General features: G+C 35.6%; 1 protein-coding gene across 1 annotated transcript in view; it reads left to right on the plus strand.

Moving 5' to 3' along the window:
- Positions 1–2,262: 2,262 nt before the first annotated feature.
- LOC145273797 (glucose-6-phosphate isomerase-like) overlaps positions 2,263–16,608 on the plus strand; it is a 56,991-nt gene continuing 42,645 nt past the window's right edge. The window contains exons 1-4 of the mRNA XM_080127132.1: positions 2,263–2,454; positions 5,856–5,932; positions 6,158–6,286; positions 6,405–6,480. Coding sequence (XP_079983258.1) covers positions 2,295–2,454; positions 5,856–5,932; positions 6,158–6,286; positions 6,405–6,480 — 442 coding nt within the window. The 5' untranslated portion in view covers positions 2,263–2,294. The remainder of the gene's footprint in view (positions 2,455–5,855; positions 5,933–6,157; positions 6,287–6,404; positions 6,481–16,608) is intronic.

Consider the following 16,608-nt stretch of genomic DNA (forward strand, 5'->3'; position numbering starts at 1 on the left):
TTATCCCGCTTTTGAGTTTTGAAGGATGAAATTCGGTGAATATGTTAAGTAAAATCATAAGTTTAAGTTAAGCAAAACAAAAAAAAAATTTTTTTTAATATTTATACGAAAAAAGCCATTTTAAAATCTTTGATAAATAAATTAACAATTTTTTTTTTAGCGAGTCGAATAATGTATGACCATTATTAAATCGGGCATGCTTTGACGAATTGATACCAAAAAAGAAAATTTATAAATATTGTGCCCTTTATGTTAAAAATAGCATCATTTTTTTTATCCCGTTTGAAAACCTTTGCCGCCTTTCGACTACGGTGGACCAAACGCGCTGAAATAATTTTTTTTTATTCTGCTTTAAATTGCCCCCCCCCCCATTTTGAGGAGCCTGGCCCCACACACATACACATTAAAAACCAAACTCATACAAATGGTCACCCATCTGGTACTGGCCAGCCTCAGCTTAATAATACATTGAAATTTTCGTCACTGAAAAATAAGTTTTTTTGGCCTGTTTGGTCTTCCATAGTTTGTTTCTTATCAAACGCAAACGTAAACAGTGTCGATCTAGACTCTAGATTGACGCGAAATAACTGGTTACATATATGAATAAGTGGAATTATTTAAAATCCAGGTACTTATATTATAATATTTTTGCATATTCTCTTAGAAAATCATCCTAAATCTTAGTTAGACAATAAATAAATAAATTAATTATTTCAAAAACCTTTTTTTTTTAAATATTTATGTACGTTTTTTGTGCAAGACAAAAAATGTCAATTAACTTTTTGGGAAAATTTAACATTTAAAATTTAATTAAAAATAGTAGAAAAAGTTTTACATTATTCTGTTTTCTTTATGATAAAATTCAGGGTTTTATTTTTCTGGAAAAAAAAAGTTACTCAGAAATAATGGATTTTAATAAATGTAATTTCGTTTTAAAAAACAACAACTTGATTTTGCGGCCATTTTTGGCAGTGCCTAATATATATATATTTGTAGAACACCCCATGTTGCTCCTCCAACGACGACGTAACTGCAGAAATCAAGGCTGCATCATCTGGGAGATGCTTTTCTTTTAAAAACAACTTCATTGCTAGCAAGAGGTGAAGGTCAGAGGGTTCATGTCAGGAGAGTAGGGAAGATTGGGAAGGATTTCATAACCACACACCCGTGCTTCTGATCTGACGACATGCTAGTTGTGGACAGGAGTGTTGTCCCGCAGAAGGAGGGTACCTTTGCTGATCTTTCCCCGCCTCTTGATTTTGTTTGATTCCTGTAATTTGCTCAAAAGTGAAGCATAATAGGCTCCTGTAATTGTGGTACCCTTTGCTGTCGTCACTACTCCGTCCTTGTCCCAGGAGACTGTGAGCATGACCTTGCCAGCAGAAGGCTGCACCCTTGCCTTTGGAGGTGGTTAGTCAAAGTGATTGCACTGCATTGACTGGGCTTTGGTCTCTGGATCATAATGATTGACCCACGTGTCATCCTGTGTAATCAGTCTTTTGAAAAACTTTGACTCACTTCTTGGCACATCTCGAAATTCATCCTCGAGCACTCGACTCGTTCTCACTTTGTGAATGGGGTGAGCAATCTGGGAATCCATCTGGCAGACACGTTATGCATATACAAATGGTCATGAATGATAGTTTCCACAGCCTCTGTACTAATCTTGACATCTTGGGCTATTTGGCGAATAGTAATGCGCCAATCTTCCAAAGTGGCAGTCTCAATTGACGGATGGCAGAAGGGGGGTGGGACCAGGTCTGGGAGCTGTTTCCACAGACTTCCGGCCATGTTTGAATTCATGATGCCAGCGTTTTACAAGGTCATATGATGGGGCATTATCACTATAAGTTTCTTTCATTTCATCAAAAGTCTCCTGTGGTGTGCGTCCTTTCAAATACAAAAACTGGATCACTGCTCGACATTCAACAGGCTCCATTTCACACCTGACTTAGTTCAAGGACCTGTAATACAGAAACCACAATTAGTTCAGAGCTGTAATTTGCCACATAACCCATACAGATATAAATCATTGCACATGCAAAATTTCAGCTAGATCAGACAACTGGAACAACTTATTGCACGCCCCTTATAATAATTTTGGGCATATTTAGAACATTATTTGAGAATGATTTAAATAATTTTATATATAAATGTTTCATCTCCAACAGTGTAGGTCTTTTGTTTTTTGTTTTTCTTTATCTCATTAATACCCATTTCTAAGCTTTGTTTTTTGTGTTTTTTTTTTTTACATATTCTAAGCTTTTAATCTTAAATACCGAATTTTTCAGTACATGCATCGATTTGCTGCCTACTTTCAACAAGGCGATATGGAGAGCAATGGAAAATATGTTACTCGCAGTGGTGAACGTGTGCAGTATTCAACTGGACCGATTGTGTGGGGAGAACCTGGCACAAATGGACAACATGCTTTTTATCAACTCATCCATCAGGGTACTTATTACTTAACTATTTTATCGATGATACATAGGTGCAATTTTTAATCTAAACAATACTTTTCCCAAGAGATAGATAAAAAAAAGAACTAGAATCCTACCTAGTATTAATAAATCCTATTATGTTTTAACAATCGATTAAAATATTCACACATGTCAAATATTAGAAGTCAAACTTACCAATCAGTGCAGGCTCACATCAATGGTATGGATGAAACAATAACTGATTGCATGTTGTTTCTAACATATAGCGACAGAATTCATCTTGAAAAGAGAAACAATTGGTCACGTAGCTTGTTTGGATTAAATAAAACAATAAAAACAAAATGCCACTTGGAAAAGAAGAAAAATTAATCAAAACTTATATCGGAGGAATCTTCTAGAATGTTTTGATATAGCACTAAATTAACTGTCTTATCTGTAACATCTTGGATTATCCAACAACTTGACATCATTCTGTACTTGAATTCCATGAAGAAATTTACTCTTTCACATACCAAGACAAACTTCAGAACATCATGGATCTTAACTGCTTCAGCGTCTTCATAAATGGCTCAAGATTTATGAAGGCTGCATTCACAGTTCTACATAAACAGGAGATGCTTAGTGCTGAGGTTTGTGTTATTGATATGGCACTTAACATAATCTTGAAGAGCCAAAATTAAAATAAAATTCATTATACTCTGCGACTTCCTCTCATCTTATTATTTTTAATAAGTAAGAAACTTGAACGTTTTCTGATACTTAAGTTATTAAATAAAATTACCTTCTTACAAACATCTAAAAGTGTTGGACACATTGTTATATGAGAATAAGAAGTAATGATTGAGCTGACAACTATGCTTTGTGACCTAGGATTATTTTTAAATATATACGCAGATCTAAAGATAAAGATCAATAATTTAACCCACAAAGATGGCAAGAATTTTGGAGTCACAACATAAGCAACAAGTTATTCTCTATTAAGTTCAACTGAGGATAATAGAAACAATGCTTAAAAAGTAATATTTTACATATACACCACACACAATAAACACATTCATTTAGCCTAAAATAAAAAGAAACATATAGAGTGTCATGTCAAGTACTATAAACCATTAAGCGCTTAATGATAGAATGAAATGTGCTGATTTCAATCTGACTAGGCAACTATTTTTTTTTATGCTGATAGCATGAAAGATATATTTGAACTTTTAGTCAATATGGAGAAAATTTTATCATTCTTGAGAACTATCAGAATTATAAGTTGCAAATAAAAAAAATTTTGTCCTGTGGATGACATAAAATTGCATCCTATTTGGAGAGTGTGAAATTGTCACTTAGTTATCACTGTTCCTAGGTCTGTTCTAGCCCAGGGTCCCATCTATGGATTAACTATAACTAGTATCTGCTCAGAGAATGATGTGAAATTGTGATCAGCAATATAATATCCTAAATATATAATAAAATTGAACTCCATGAATATATATTTGGAAAAAAGAATTAAGCTGATTGAATTTGGCATTTAATAACTCTAGTTTGATAAACTGGTTATTAAAAGCATCAATAACACTGGCAAAACTTCAAAGATATGACTCTTCAATAAAATGTAACTTACACAATCTTGAAAGAATATATAATTAAAAATAATTCTTTCCCCTATACGATATTAGCTGTTAATTTGATTTGACTAATGGATCATGGATCTTAACTGCTTCAGTTATCCATATATATATATATATATATATATATATATATATATATATATATATATTATTAAAACCCATTGATGTTTGATATACAATAAAATAAATTTTAAGCAGGTAAATTTTTTCAATTTATTTTTATAAAATTAACATTTGTAGTGTCCATAAAAATCAGTAATGTTGCAAAGATCAGATAATTCCAAATTCAATAATTATGAATTTGGAATTATCTGATCTTGACAACATTACTGTAGTCGTCGGTCACAATTTGAATTTGAAGAAAACTTTCCTTTAAGTGTAGACTTGAGGCATGTCACTTATGCCTTTTTCATCCTTTCTCGACTGATTGTACTAACCTTGTCTGCGAACTGCCATTTGATTTTCTCACACTTGCTTTTCTTGGTGTTTTGGAATAGAGGAAAACTGCATGTCTTTAAACAGATCTGTACCTAACATCCAAGCATGTTTGCTGCATAGACATATAGATATAGCACACATGATCCTGGGTTCTACAGACCTCATCCCTCAATAGAGTAATTGGGTTTATTTTATGTATTTTTTGTACTAAAAATTCTCTGAACTCAATGGATGCAAACTTCAAATTAGTGTCACGCAAATACCTTCTTACCAAATTCTATGCAATGTAATTTCCTCCAATCTGATCTTCATTTTAAGTTGGTGTTTAATGTAGATAACTGGATTCCAATTGGAAGTGGTTATTTCAAAGCATGAAATCTATGTCATCATTCTCACAATGACTAGAAAACAAAACATTCTTTTCTCCTTAGGCTACAGCAGGGCTATGTTGTGGATGACCAATGTTCATTTAGGACCATCAGGTGCTTGGCATCGATGCAAGATATTACCTTACTAACATACTCCTAAAGTTGCCGAAATTTGCAAAAGACATGCTTAGCTATTTCTCCTTATTACCCTCACAATGTTGGCAGTAAGAATCCATCCCCACTCCATCTCTGGTCAGCTGTTCCTAAAGGGAATGACACATTTCATTTGTTCCCCTCTCTGTCTATGGCTGGATTAGTTCTAAATGTGGGATAAACCTCACCCATACCAAATAATGAACCAAAAACATTAAAGTTACTTTTTTGTTGTTGTTTTCAATATTAGATGTGATCATGTCTTTTATTGTTTTTACTAAAGAATTGGATTCTGTTGACACTTTGATATAAAGTTAGTGGTAGGGAGAAGGGAGGTGTTGCCACCGGGATTTAGGGTTAAGCGAGATTTTTTTTAACCCCCACAAAATAAAAATTACAATATTTATTTCCCTTATCTACTTTTTGATGAAGATATAATTTTCTTTCTAATTTGATAAACTTATCAATGTTTTCCCATTTATCCAAAACCTTTCATTGTAAAATTTTCATTTATGTGTTTACAATTTTCTTGTGCTATTTTTACTTAAATTTGTTATTTTAGTTTCACTGATAGTTTTAAATCAATAAATATTATTTCCTCATTAGTATCAGCAATAAAAAATGTTTTTAAAAAAATTAAAAGAATTTATTCTTAAATCTGAAATTTGGCACCAATTTTAAGAATTTTCTAAAAAGTTCTGATTCACAATTCTCATTAATAATCCCAACACTAGTTTACTCTATAATTTTATTATACAAATATTTTTTATTAATGCTTGATATGATAATGTCGTTTTTTGAAAACAAATTTTGAAAGCATATTTTTATTTTAACAGGAACCCGTTTGATTCCTTGTGACTTTTTAATGCCAGTAAAGACTCACAATCCAATTCAAAATGGTTTACATCATGAGGTAAAAAAAATTTAATTTCATCTTATTCCAAACAATGCTATCATATAATTGCCTACACATGTTGCTACATAAAATATATACTCATAATAATGAGACAGTGTGTGTATATATATATATATATATATATATATATATATATATATATATATATATATATATATACATGTTTATAAAAGTAAAAAGTATTTTCGTATGATCATTTTTTTTTTTTTTTTGTATTTGAAGATTCTTCAAGCAAACTTCTTGGCTCAAACAAAGGCTCTGATGAAAGGAAAAACCCAAGCTGAAGTTTTGGAAGAATTGAAAAAAAGTGGAACATCTGAAGAGAAGATGAATCAGATTTCACCTCATAAGGTTAGGGAATTCTTGATGTTTTCTAGAAATCTTTACAATCAGCAATGATTCAGTTTCTGACATTCTTGATTGATATTTTTTCCCACTTACCTGACTGTCAGTTTGATTAATTTTTCAGGTATTTGAAGGCAACAAACCAACCAACTCCTTTTTATTTACTCAACTAAATCCATTTATGCTGGGAGTTTTAATAGGTAAGACATGTTCTTTGTATCATTTTAAAACCTTAAATGTGATTAATTTTGAATTCAATTAAACTGATGATAAATGATCAAGAAAGTTGGAGAAAAAGCTTTTGAAGAGCATTTATAATAGTTAAATATATGAAAGGATTATCTCTCCAAGCCTTGAGACTGCAGCTGTTGATTTTTTTACCAAGGAGGGAAGTGTTTCATGTAAGCTTAGAAATAGAATTAATTTTTGCATGTAATCTTACACCATCTTACAAAGAATGTTAATTCTTCAGATAACTTTTCTGTTGGCATCAGAATCTCTGGTTTGACTACTAAAAATAGACTTCTATAGCATTTCAAAGTGGTCAAAAATCTATCAAAATTCCCCACTTAAGTCTTTTTATCAATAGCCTCCACCATCTTCCACTCTACAAAAATAGTGTAAATTTAAGTGGATCTAATTTATCACACAATTATTTCTTTATCTTCTACTCCTTTCATGGTCTTATATATATTATATATTAGCAGAGAGACTCAACAATGATCAAGGAATGTTACAAACATATTTTTATTATCATAAAAATCGGTGAAACCACCCATTTTTTCAATTAAATTAATTATATGCTCTTATTGGGGGCCCATCATGGTGTACCAGGAGTAAGCTTCACATGTCTTGCTGCAATGACTTAGTTCACAATACATTCCAATCTGTATTACACTGTAGAGAATCTACTGTTGATATTATAAAACAATTTTAAAATATGACAGATTGAATTCAAGTTTAAAATGCAAAAGTCAAGTATCATGGTTCAACTATGCTCTAACCAGAAACATCCATTTCAAATGCTGGCCTGTCATATCAAAGAACATATTGTTGATTCTATGTCTGACCATCTTCCTTATGTAGTAATAAAACTTCTGAAATGCACTGAGCAACTAAAATAATTATACAACCAAATAGATCTCAACCATAGAACATCGCTGGCACATGTTTGTGCATACAGTATCATTGGGAAATATCTATGCATACAGTATCATTGGGAAATATCTATGCATACAGTATCATTGGGAAATATCTATGCATACAGTATCATTGGGAAATATCTATGCATACAGTATCATTGTGCAATATCTATGCATACTGTAACACATGCGACAAAAGGTGGGGATTTAAGCAACAACTAAGCATAGGGGTATGATAAGATTTTCGGGAAAGCAAGCTCCCAGTATCTTATCGCACATGTGACACAGACAAAATAAAGGCATGAGACACTTGAACCGAAGACGACAACACACGAGAAGGAATGAAGCAACAACGCCAGTAGTGATATTTTTTAATTTAAATTTTATTATACAACAATGAACTAACTATGGTAGGGGAGGAATAATGTAATGAAATGAAAAGAAAAAAAAAACAAATTATAAACACGGGGAGGGGTATTTCATCTACTATTCGAAAATGCCAATGAGGAATATATCAAAACAAAAAGTGTATCCTTAGTGCAAACAAATGATGACAAAATTAATTCAATGTCTTAATACACGAGAGAGGGAAATATTCACGGAGATGACTTACTGAGTTTATTCCCTTTTTTTTTTATATTTTCTTTCTTTTCATTCCAAGCGGTTGGTCAAAATGTCTTTAATATCCGTCCCTCCAGATTAAAACGCACTTGTGTAAAGTTCGCCATTTATTTATCGCATCCTCTCGCTGCTGGTATGGAGTTTCTCTCAGGTATTACTTCATTTCTTTTGCCATTGGTGGAGTTTCTCCTTTTGCTGTTGACGGGGAGGGGGGGGGGGGTCGATACCTTCTATCTCAACGGCATCGCTGCCTCTGTCGCTGGGGTGGGACTTCCGCACATTTGTCTGGCAGCGGAGACTGTTTTTGCCAAAAAGGCCTTTTCTCTTTTTTTTTCCTTTTCTCTCTCTCTCTCTGCCTCTTCTCAGTATCTTTCTCATCTCCTTTCTTTCCTTCATTTTTTGTTGCCTTGCAATCCGCACGGGTCGATGGGTTTCTGGTCAAATGACCCGGTTATCTCGCTAGCTTGTGTATTAAAAGGCTTTTCTCACCTCTCTCTCCTTCTTTCCTATATTCACTCTCTCTCTCTCTCTCTCTCTCTCTCTTGAAACTATGTTCATTTGCCTCGGTAATAAGATAAATAAAATAACAAAAAACGATACATTTCTCGTTGGCCCAAAATTAAATATTTCGATTTTTAATTAATTACGTAATTCAAGTCATGGATTACGTCACAATAGATATCATTGTGAAGTATCTATGCATACTGTAACACATGCGACAAAAGGTGGGGATTTAAGCAACAACTAAACATAGTGCATTCCGTATCATTGTGAAATATCTTTGCATATAGTATAATCTGGAAATAACTATGCATATAATATACTCAGGAAATATCTATGTATACAGTAACATTGGAAAATATCTATGCATACAGTAGCATTGTGAAATATCTATGCATACTGTATCATTGTGAAATATCTATGCATACCGTATCATTGTGAAATATCTATGCATACAGTATCATTGTAAAATAAATGCATACTGTATAATCAGGAAATATCTTTGCATACCATATCATTGTGAAATATTCGGCATACAGTATCATTGTGATATATCCAGCATACATATTGTTGTGATATATCTATGCATACAGAATCATTGGGAAATATCTAAGCATACAGTATTATTATGAAATATCTATGCATACAGTATTATTATGAAATATCTATGCATACAGTATTATTAGGAAATATCTATGCATACCGTATCATTGTGAAATATTCGGCATATATATCGTTGTGATATATCTATGCATACTGTATCATTGTGAAATATCTGTGCGTACAATATTATGAAATATCTATGCATAAAGTATCATTATGAAATATCTATGCATAAAGTATCATTATGAAATATCTATGCATACAGTATCATTATGAAATATCTATGCATAAAGTATCATTATGAAATATCTATGCATAAAGTATCATTATGAAATATCTATGCATACAGTATCATTATGAAATATCTATGCATACAGTATCATTATGAAATATCTATGCATACAGTATCATTATGAAATATCTATGCATACAGTATCATTATGAAATATCTATGCATACAGTATCATTATGAAATATCTATGCATACAGTGTCATTGTGAAATATCTATGTATACAGTATCATTGTGAAATATCTATGCATACACTATCATTGTGATATTTCTATGCGTACAGTTATCACAGTGATATATCTATGCGTACAGTATAATTGTGAAATATCTATGTATACAGTATCATTGTGAAATATCCATGCATACACTATCATTGTGATATTTCTATGCGTACAGTATCATAGTGATATATCTATGCGTACAGTATCATTGTGAAATATCTATGCGTACAGTATCATTGTGATATGTCTACGCGTACAGTATCATTGTGATATATCTATGCGTACAGTATCATTGTGATATATCTATGCGTACAGTATGATTGTGAAATATCTATGCATTCAGTATGATTGTGAAATATCTATGCATTCAGTATGATTGTGAAATATCTATGCATTCAGTATGATTGTGAAATATCTATGCATTCAGTATGATTGTGAAATATCTATGCATTCAGTATGATTGTGAAATATCTATGCATTCAGTATGATTGTGAAATATCTATGCATTCAGTATGATTGTGAAATATCTATGCATTCAGTATCATTGTGAAATATCTATGCATGCAGTATCATTGTTAAATCTCTTTGCATACACTATCATTGTGAAATACCTATGTATACAGGATAATCTGATCATATATATGCATATAGTATCCTCAGGAAATATCTATGCATACAGTATCATTGTGAAATATCTATGCATTCAGTATCATCAGGAAATATGTATGCATACAGTATAATTGGGATATCTATGCATACTGTATAATTGGGATATCTATACATACAGTATAATTGGGATATCTATGCATACTGTATGATTGTGAAATACCTATGCATACAGTATCATTGTGAAACATCTATGCATACACTATCCTCGGGAAATGTCTACGCATGTATTATCATTGTGCAATATCTATGCATATAGTATCATTGTGCAATATCTATGCAGACAGTATCATTGTGCAATATCTATGCATACTGTATCATTGTGCAACTGTTATGTAACGGATGTCTGGGACCATCCGATACATAACGCTTAAAAAAAAACTTTTTAAGAAACTCGAAAGGAGGGCATCGAATATTGATTGTCCACCAGACAAAGTGACAAAAGTAATTACGGCGTAAACAGAAAAATCGGACGACGATTTTTTGTTTACAAAGTAAAGTGATTGTGGGGGAGATCGCATATTTTTCTGGAATGGGACATTCCTTTGCAAGAACAAAGAAAGATTGGAATGTCCTGGAAAAAAACAATTATGGTCAAGGCTGGAACGTGTTGTAAAGACACGTGCAATAAATAAAAACAATTATCGCCCGACTAAGAAAAAATGGGTTACTGGAGATTGTGGTCAAATGCAAGCAATGCATTTGTAAACAAAGCTAAAACTTGCCTGGGAATTGAAGAATCAATTAACGACAATAAATGAATTAACAAATCAAATGCAAGCCAGCGGAGACGGTAATAGTGAAAAAATACGGGAACAAAAAAATCCTGTGAATATAACGATGTGATTTTTGGAGTCAGAGAGCAGAAGTAGGTCTGAGGACCGCCGAAGGACGTGCGATTGTCGAAGTGAAATCGCGTTCTCCCCCCTCCGATTGCTCAATGAAAGGAAAGCTAAGCCGCAGAAATTAACTATTTGATAAAATGCATGTAAGGCTTTAGTTAAAAATACATTTTTATACGAAAAGCAATCGTGACTTACATCTTTCCTTTATGTTCTGAGTTACGCCTGATCGTTATGTGCATGTCAAAACTTTGTTTCAGATACCGTCATTGTTATGACAAAGCTGGACAATTGATAAGTCAGCTCGAATGAAAAATGCCCGGTCAAGGGGGAAATAACCATGCTGTCTTAGCAGTTGCCATGACAACCGTTTAGCTCGGATCGTAAACAAGTTACACTAGCGGACGATCAAGGAAATTGATGGCTACTACGTTTTTGTTACAAACCTACTAACTACGACCGTTCCCAACCTGGTGTCCTGCGCAACGTAATAAAAGCTAATTGGCGCCGTATGACCAGTTCACTCCTCAAGAGTGATAAGTAAGAACTTTTTTTTTTGTTTTTAAAAACAACAAAAAGAACTCTAACACAAAAGAACTTGGGTACCACACAAACAAAAACAACGTGAACTATTCGACGAAGAGGAAACGCGCACGCAGGCAGAAAGGAAGGAAGGACACGGGACCTGAAGAAAAGGCAAAGTCAGTTGATTTTCCAATATTTTTCTAAACCTCGGCTCTAAAAAGTTGTGTTGAAAAAAAAAAAAAAAAAAAACATTTTCTGGGGGTAACGAGTAAATATAATTTTAGAAGATGGAACAGCAGTTCTTCACAAATTTTGCTCAGATCCTAGGGGCTGAACTACACAACGTAGGTAAGGCCATTTTGAACTCTCTGAGGGGGGAGGCGTTATTAGCAAAGATAAGAACATTAGACTCTCGACAAGTGCACGAATATAGAAGATGGCTTAGCGATTTAGATAAATATACGAAAATAGTTAGACAAACAGATGAGGAAAAATGCCAAATAGCATTAATAACGACGGCTGGCCCAATAGCACAGTTTGTTTCAAGACTACTAGCCAACAATGCGAGTTTGCCATGGGTAGACTTGAAACGAGCTTTAGTTATTTTGGAGTCCAGGCAGATCCTACCAAGTTTGTTAGGGTAGGAGCGAAACTCTGCAGGACTACATGCAGAGGTTAGTGTGCTTGGTTGAAGATGCGTATGGTAGCTTAGATACGAACAATGTAGTAATAAAAAGCCAAGTGATAGGTTTCTTCATCGAAGGGCTATATGACAGAGAAGTCAAAATCACTGTCATAAGGGAGGAACCATCGGACCCTAATCGAGGAACGGTGGCAAACCCGTATAAGAGTCAATGATCAAGAAGAAGAACCTACGGAGATTAATTATAGTAGGCGCCAGAGAAACATAGAAGCAATAAGGAAAAAGAGATTCCCAGAGCCAGATAGGGGGCATGGGAATTATAGAGGATTTAATAGGGGACCCGACTTCAAGACAAGAGAAACAGAGGGCCCTTGGCCGGGGATTAAGTGTTTCAATTGCGGCAGAAAAGGCCATATAGCCAGGAACTGCACCTTCCCTAAGTCGGGAAATGAGCCGACCCCACTCGCAAGACGCCCAGCGAGAGGGAGAGGGGTGAACAGTCGAAGATAATAGGACATATGGGCGCCGCTAATTGCATCCCTATTAAAATAGAGAAAAACAAGTTTAGAGCATTAGTAGATACTGGCGCAGAAATTTCGGTAATAAAAAGAAGCCTGAGATAAAGAAAATAGAGATTAGTTTAAGGACTGCAAACGGGTCACCTCTCTTAGTGCAAGGAGTGGCGTGTTTGTGGATTATAGTAGGAAGCCAGTACATTCGACATGATTTTGTAGTGACGGAAAACCTTAATAGGAACGTCATATTGGGCCAAGACTTGCTCAAGCAAAATGGTGTTAGAATGTACTTTGATTTAGGAGCAATTCGATTAGGCGGCGAGTATATAGCACTGCAAGAAGAGGCTCATATTTCTAGTATAGTTAGATTAAGACACGATGTCACCCTAAAACCGCAGCATTTACATGTGTGCACAGCTCGTGCCGGAATGAGAAACGGTCAGGGTTTAGACTACAAAGTAGTACAGATAGATAAGGGCTTCCTAAGTGATTTAAGTGGTGTATCAGTAGCGAACACAGTAGTTAAAATAAAAGGTAGGAAAAGCTTTCCCTTGCTAATCATGAATAGCACAAACCAGACAGTGAAATTAAGGAAAGGTTACAAGATAGGTAGATGTAGAAGAACCGAGGTAGTAATGGCGATATCAAAGCCAAATAAACAAAGGAAGTCGGAAAACAAGAGTAACCTCAACGGCATAAAGGTGCCAGAGGAATTGAGGAAAGATTTAGATAAAGTCCTGCGACGAAATACGGATTTATTCGTCACAGAGGATAAATACTTAGGCCGGACTGACACAGTAGAGATGAGGATCGATACAGGAAAAAACGATCCCATAGAGAAAAACCCTTACAGAACACCTCTCAAGCAGCGGGAAGAAGTTAATGTAGCACTAGAGGAAATGCTACAGTCAGGGGTTATAGAGAGGTCAAACAGTCCGTGGAGTTTCCCGATAGTATTAGTAAAAAAGAAGGACAGAACGAAGAGGTTCTGCGTAGATTTTAGGGCCCTGAACAAGATAACAAAGAAGTATGCCCGAGCGCTACCAGTAATTGATGATATACTAGCCTCGCTTGGGTCAGCAAAATACTTCTCAAAGTTGGACTTGAAATCAGGGTATTGGCAGGTAAAGTTGAATGAAAAGGATAAAGAGAAAACTGCATTCACCTGTCATAGAGGACTGTTCCAATTTAATGTAATGCCATTCGGACTTGCTAACGCTCCAGGAGTGTTCCAGGAGCTAATGTCCGTAGTATTACAGGGACAGGAAGAATTCGCCATGCCTTATTTGGATGATATTTTAATATTCTCCAAAACAAAGGAGGAACATGTTAGGCATATAGAAAAGGTGCTAGGTAGCTTACGTAAGCATAACTTAAGGTTAAAGGCAGCGAAGTGTGAGTTTTTCAGCAAGGAAGTGCAATATCTGGGATTCCGAGTAGGTGAGAAAGGAATCCAGCCGGATGGGGACAAAGTTAAAGCGATTCAGGTAATTTCGACCCCAACCACTGTGAAGCAGGTTCGATCCTTTATAGGCATGACATCCTATTACAGGCGGTTTATCAAGAATTTTTCCGTAATCGCCGAACCGTTAATTCGGTTAACTAGGAAGCATGCACGTTTCTGTTGGGACGATGCATGTCAGTCTGCTTTTAATCGATTGAAATCGAAGCTTGCAGAGATGGTGACGCTGGCATACCCGGACACTAGCAAAGGATACAGATTATACACAGATGCCTCAGATTATGCGATCGGAGCATCCTTGTCTCAAATGGTCTACGACCCAGAGGAGGGTCGGGAGATAGAGAAACCCATTTATTTTCTATCTCATAAGTTGTCAGATACCCAGACTAGATGGTCAACGATAGAGAAGGAAGCATATGCGATTCACTATGCCTTAAACAAGTTGAATCACTACTTGCACAGTGCTACGTTCACCATCTACATGAATCACAGACCATTGGAGTACTTGCTGAAATCTCCGATACACAATAGAAAAATACAGGTGAGTATGGCTGGCTACGATTGCACCATACAGTACCTGAAAGGAAAGGATAACGTCTGTGCGGATCTCTTATCTCGTGCGGTAAATGCGAGTCAGGATGAAGACGATCCTCCAGTAGAGATAGACGATAGGAATTATACAGTGAGTGCGATAAACTCGAATCGTTTTGAACCAAGAGAGTTTGTATCACATAGGGATGACGAAGACTCACCAGTAGAAAGCGAGCGTCCTACACTATCAGGTTTGGATATGTGTAAAGAACAAAACGCCGATAGTCAGATCATTGAATTAAAGAAACGGATGAGGAGCGGTAAAACGTCCAAGATGGAAAAAAAAAAAGTACATCATAATGGACGATATCGTATATTATTTATTGCAACCCGACGACAATCCAGTAGTTAGATTATATATCCTGTCACATTTGAGGATGAAGGTACTGAATCAATACCATGATGAGAATGGTCATATGGTCGTGGAGAAAACGTTCCACGCCATTAAACAGAAGTATTTCTGGCCTGGTTTGTTCAAGAAGGTGAATGAACACATAGGGAAATGCGTCCCATGCCAGACCAGAAATTTGAGAAGGCAACAACCTCAAATGCAGGAGACCAACATGCCTTCTTTTCCTTTTGCTAAGATTACATTGGATATTTCCGGACCCTATCCGAGGACTTTGTCAGGCAGTCAATACATAGTCACGTTCATCGACATGTATAGTGGTTGGCCTGAGGCTTTTGCTGTGCCTAATAAAAAAGCAGAGACAGTGGTGCATCTCTTAATTGAGGAGATATTTCCCAGATTTGGTGCACCATTGCAGTTACTTACGGATAACGGACCGGAGAATGTTAATGGAATCATGAAAAGGGCTTTAGAAGAGCTTAATGTCGATCACGTGACCACCTCATTTTACCACCCGCAAAGTAACGGGAAAATAGAAAGATTCCATAGAACGATGCATGACGTACTAGCAAAGAAAATAGGGGACAATGACCGTTTGTGGGACATGTACTTGAACCAGATGCTGGCTTCTGTAAGGTTTCATGTCAACGAAACAACGAAGTACTCCCCCTATTACTTGCTTTATAATAGAGACGTTGTCTTGCCGTTAGACAACATACTGAGGCCTCGTAGAATTTACTACGGGGAAGAGGATCACGAGATCGCTCTGCAGGATATGCATCGGACCTTTACATTAGTCAGAAACAATGTAAAGAGAGCTAGGAAGAAAATAGTAGATAGGGCCAACGAGAAAACAAAAGCAGTTGATTTTCAAGTTGGCGATTTAGTTTATTGTAGAAATCATAGGAAAAAGGGAAAGCTAGACGTAAGATGGTCTCCATATTATGTAGTAATAGAGAAGACGGGGCCAGTCTCGTATAGGATTAGAAGTCAACTGACAGGGGCAGTAACAAAAGCCCATGGGGAGCACCTTCAAAAAGCAGAACTGGAGGAATGGAATATCCCCAACGAGCAAGAGGGCTGTAGAAAAACTACCCTGTCAGCACCGGTAGAGGAAAGTAGTTCTGATACTGAATCCTCTAGTGGGAAGGAAGAAAATTATCGCCAACAGAGCTGTCGCCATCAACGGAAATCCCCAAGTCAGGAAAACAGGGTCCCGTTGATGGAACGGAAAATAATAACACGCACCATGACGGCTGAAAGGGCTAAGGAAGTTAACGAAATATCTAAGGATGATATATTAAACTTGGTGCCCAGGTCGTGCGGTGTTGATTATGATAATAGGGACCAGCCAACC

The sequence above is a fragment of the Euprymna scolopes genome, unplaced genomic scaffold, assembly GCF_053919585.1.
Source record: "Euprymna scolopes isolate OS-2025 unplaced genomic scaffold, ASM5391958v1 sca18, whole genome shotgun sequence".
NCBI classification, from domain to species: domain Eukaryota; kingdom Metazoa; phylum Mollusca; class Cephalopoda; order Sepiida; family Sepiolidae; genus Euprymna; species Euprymna scolopes.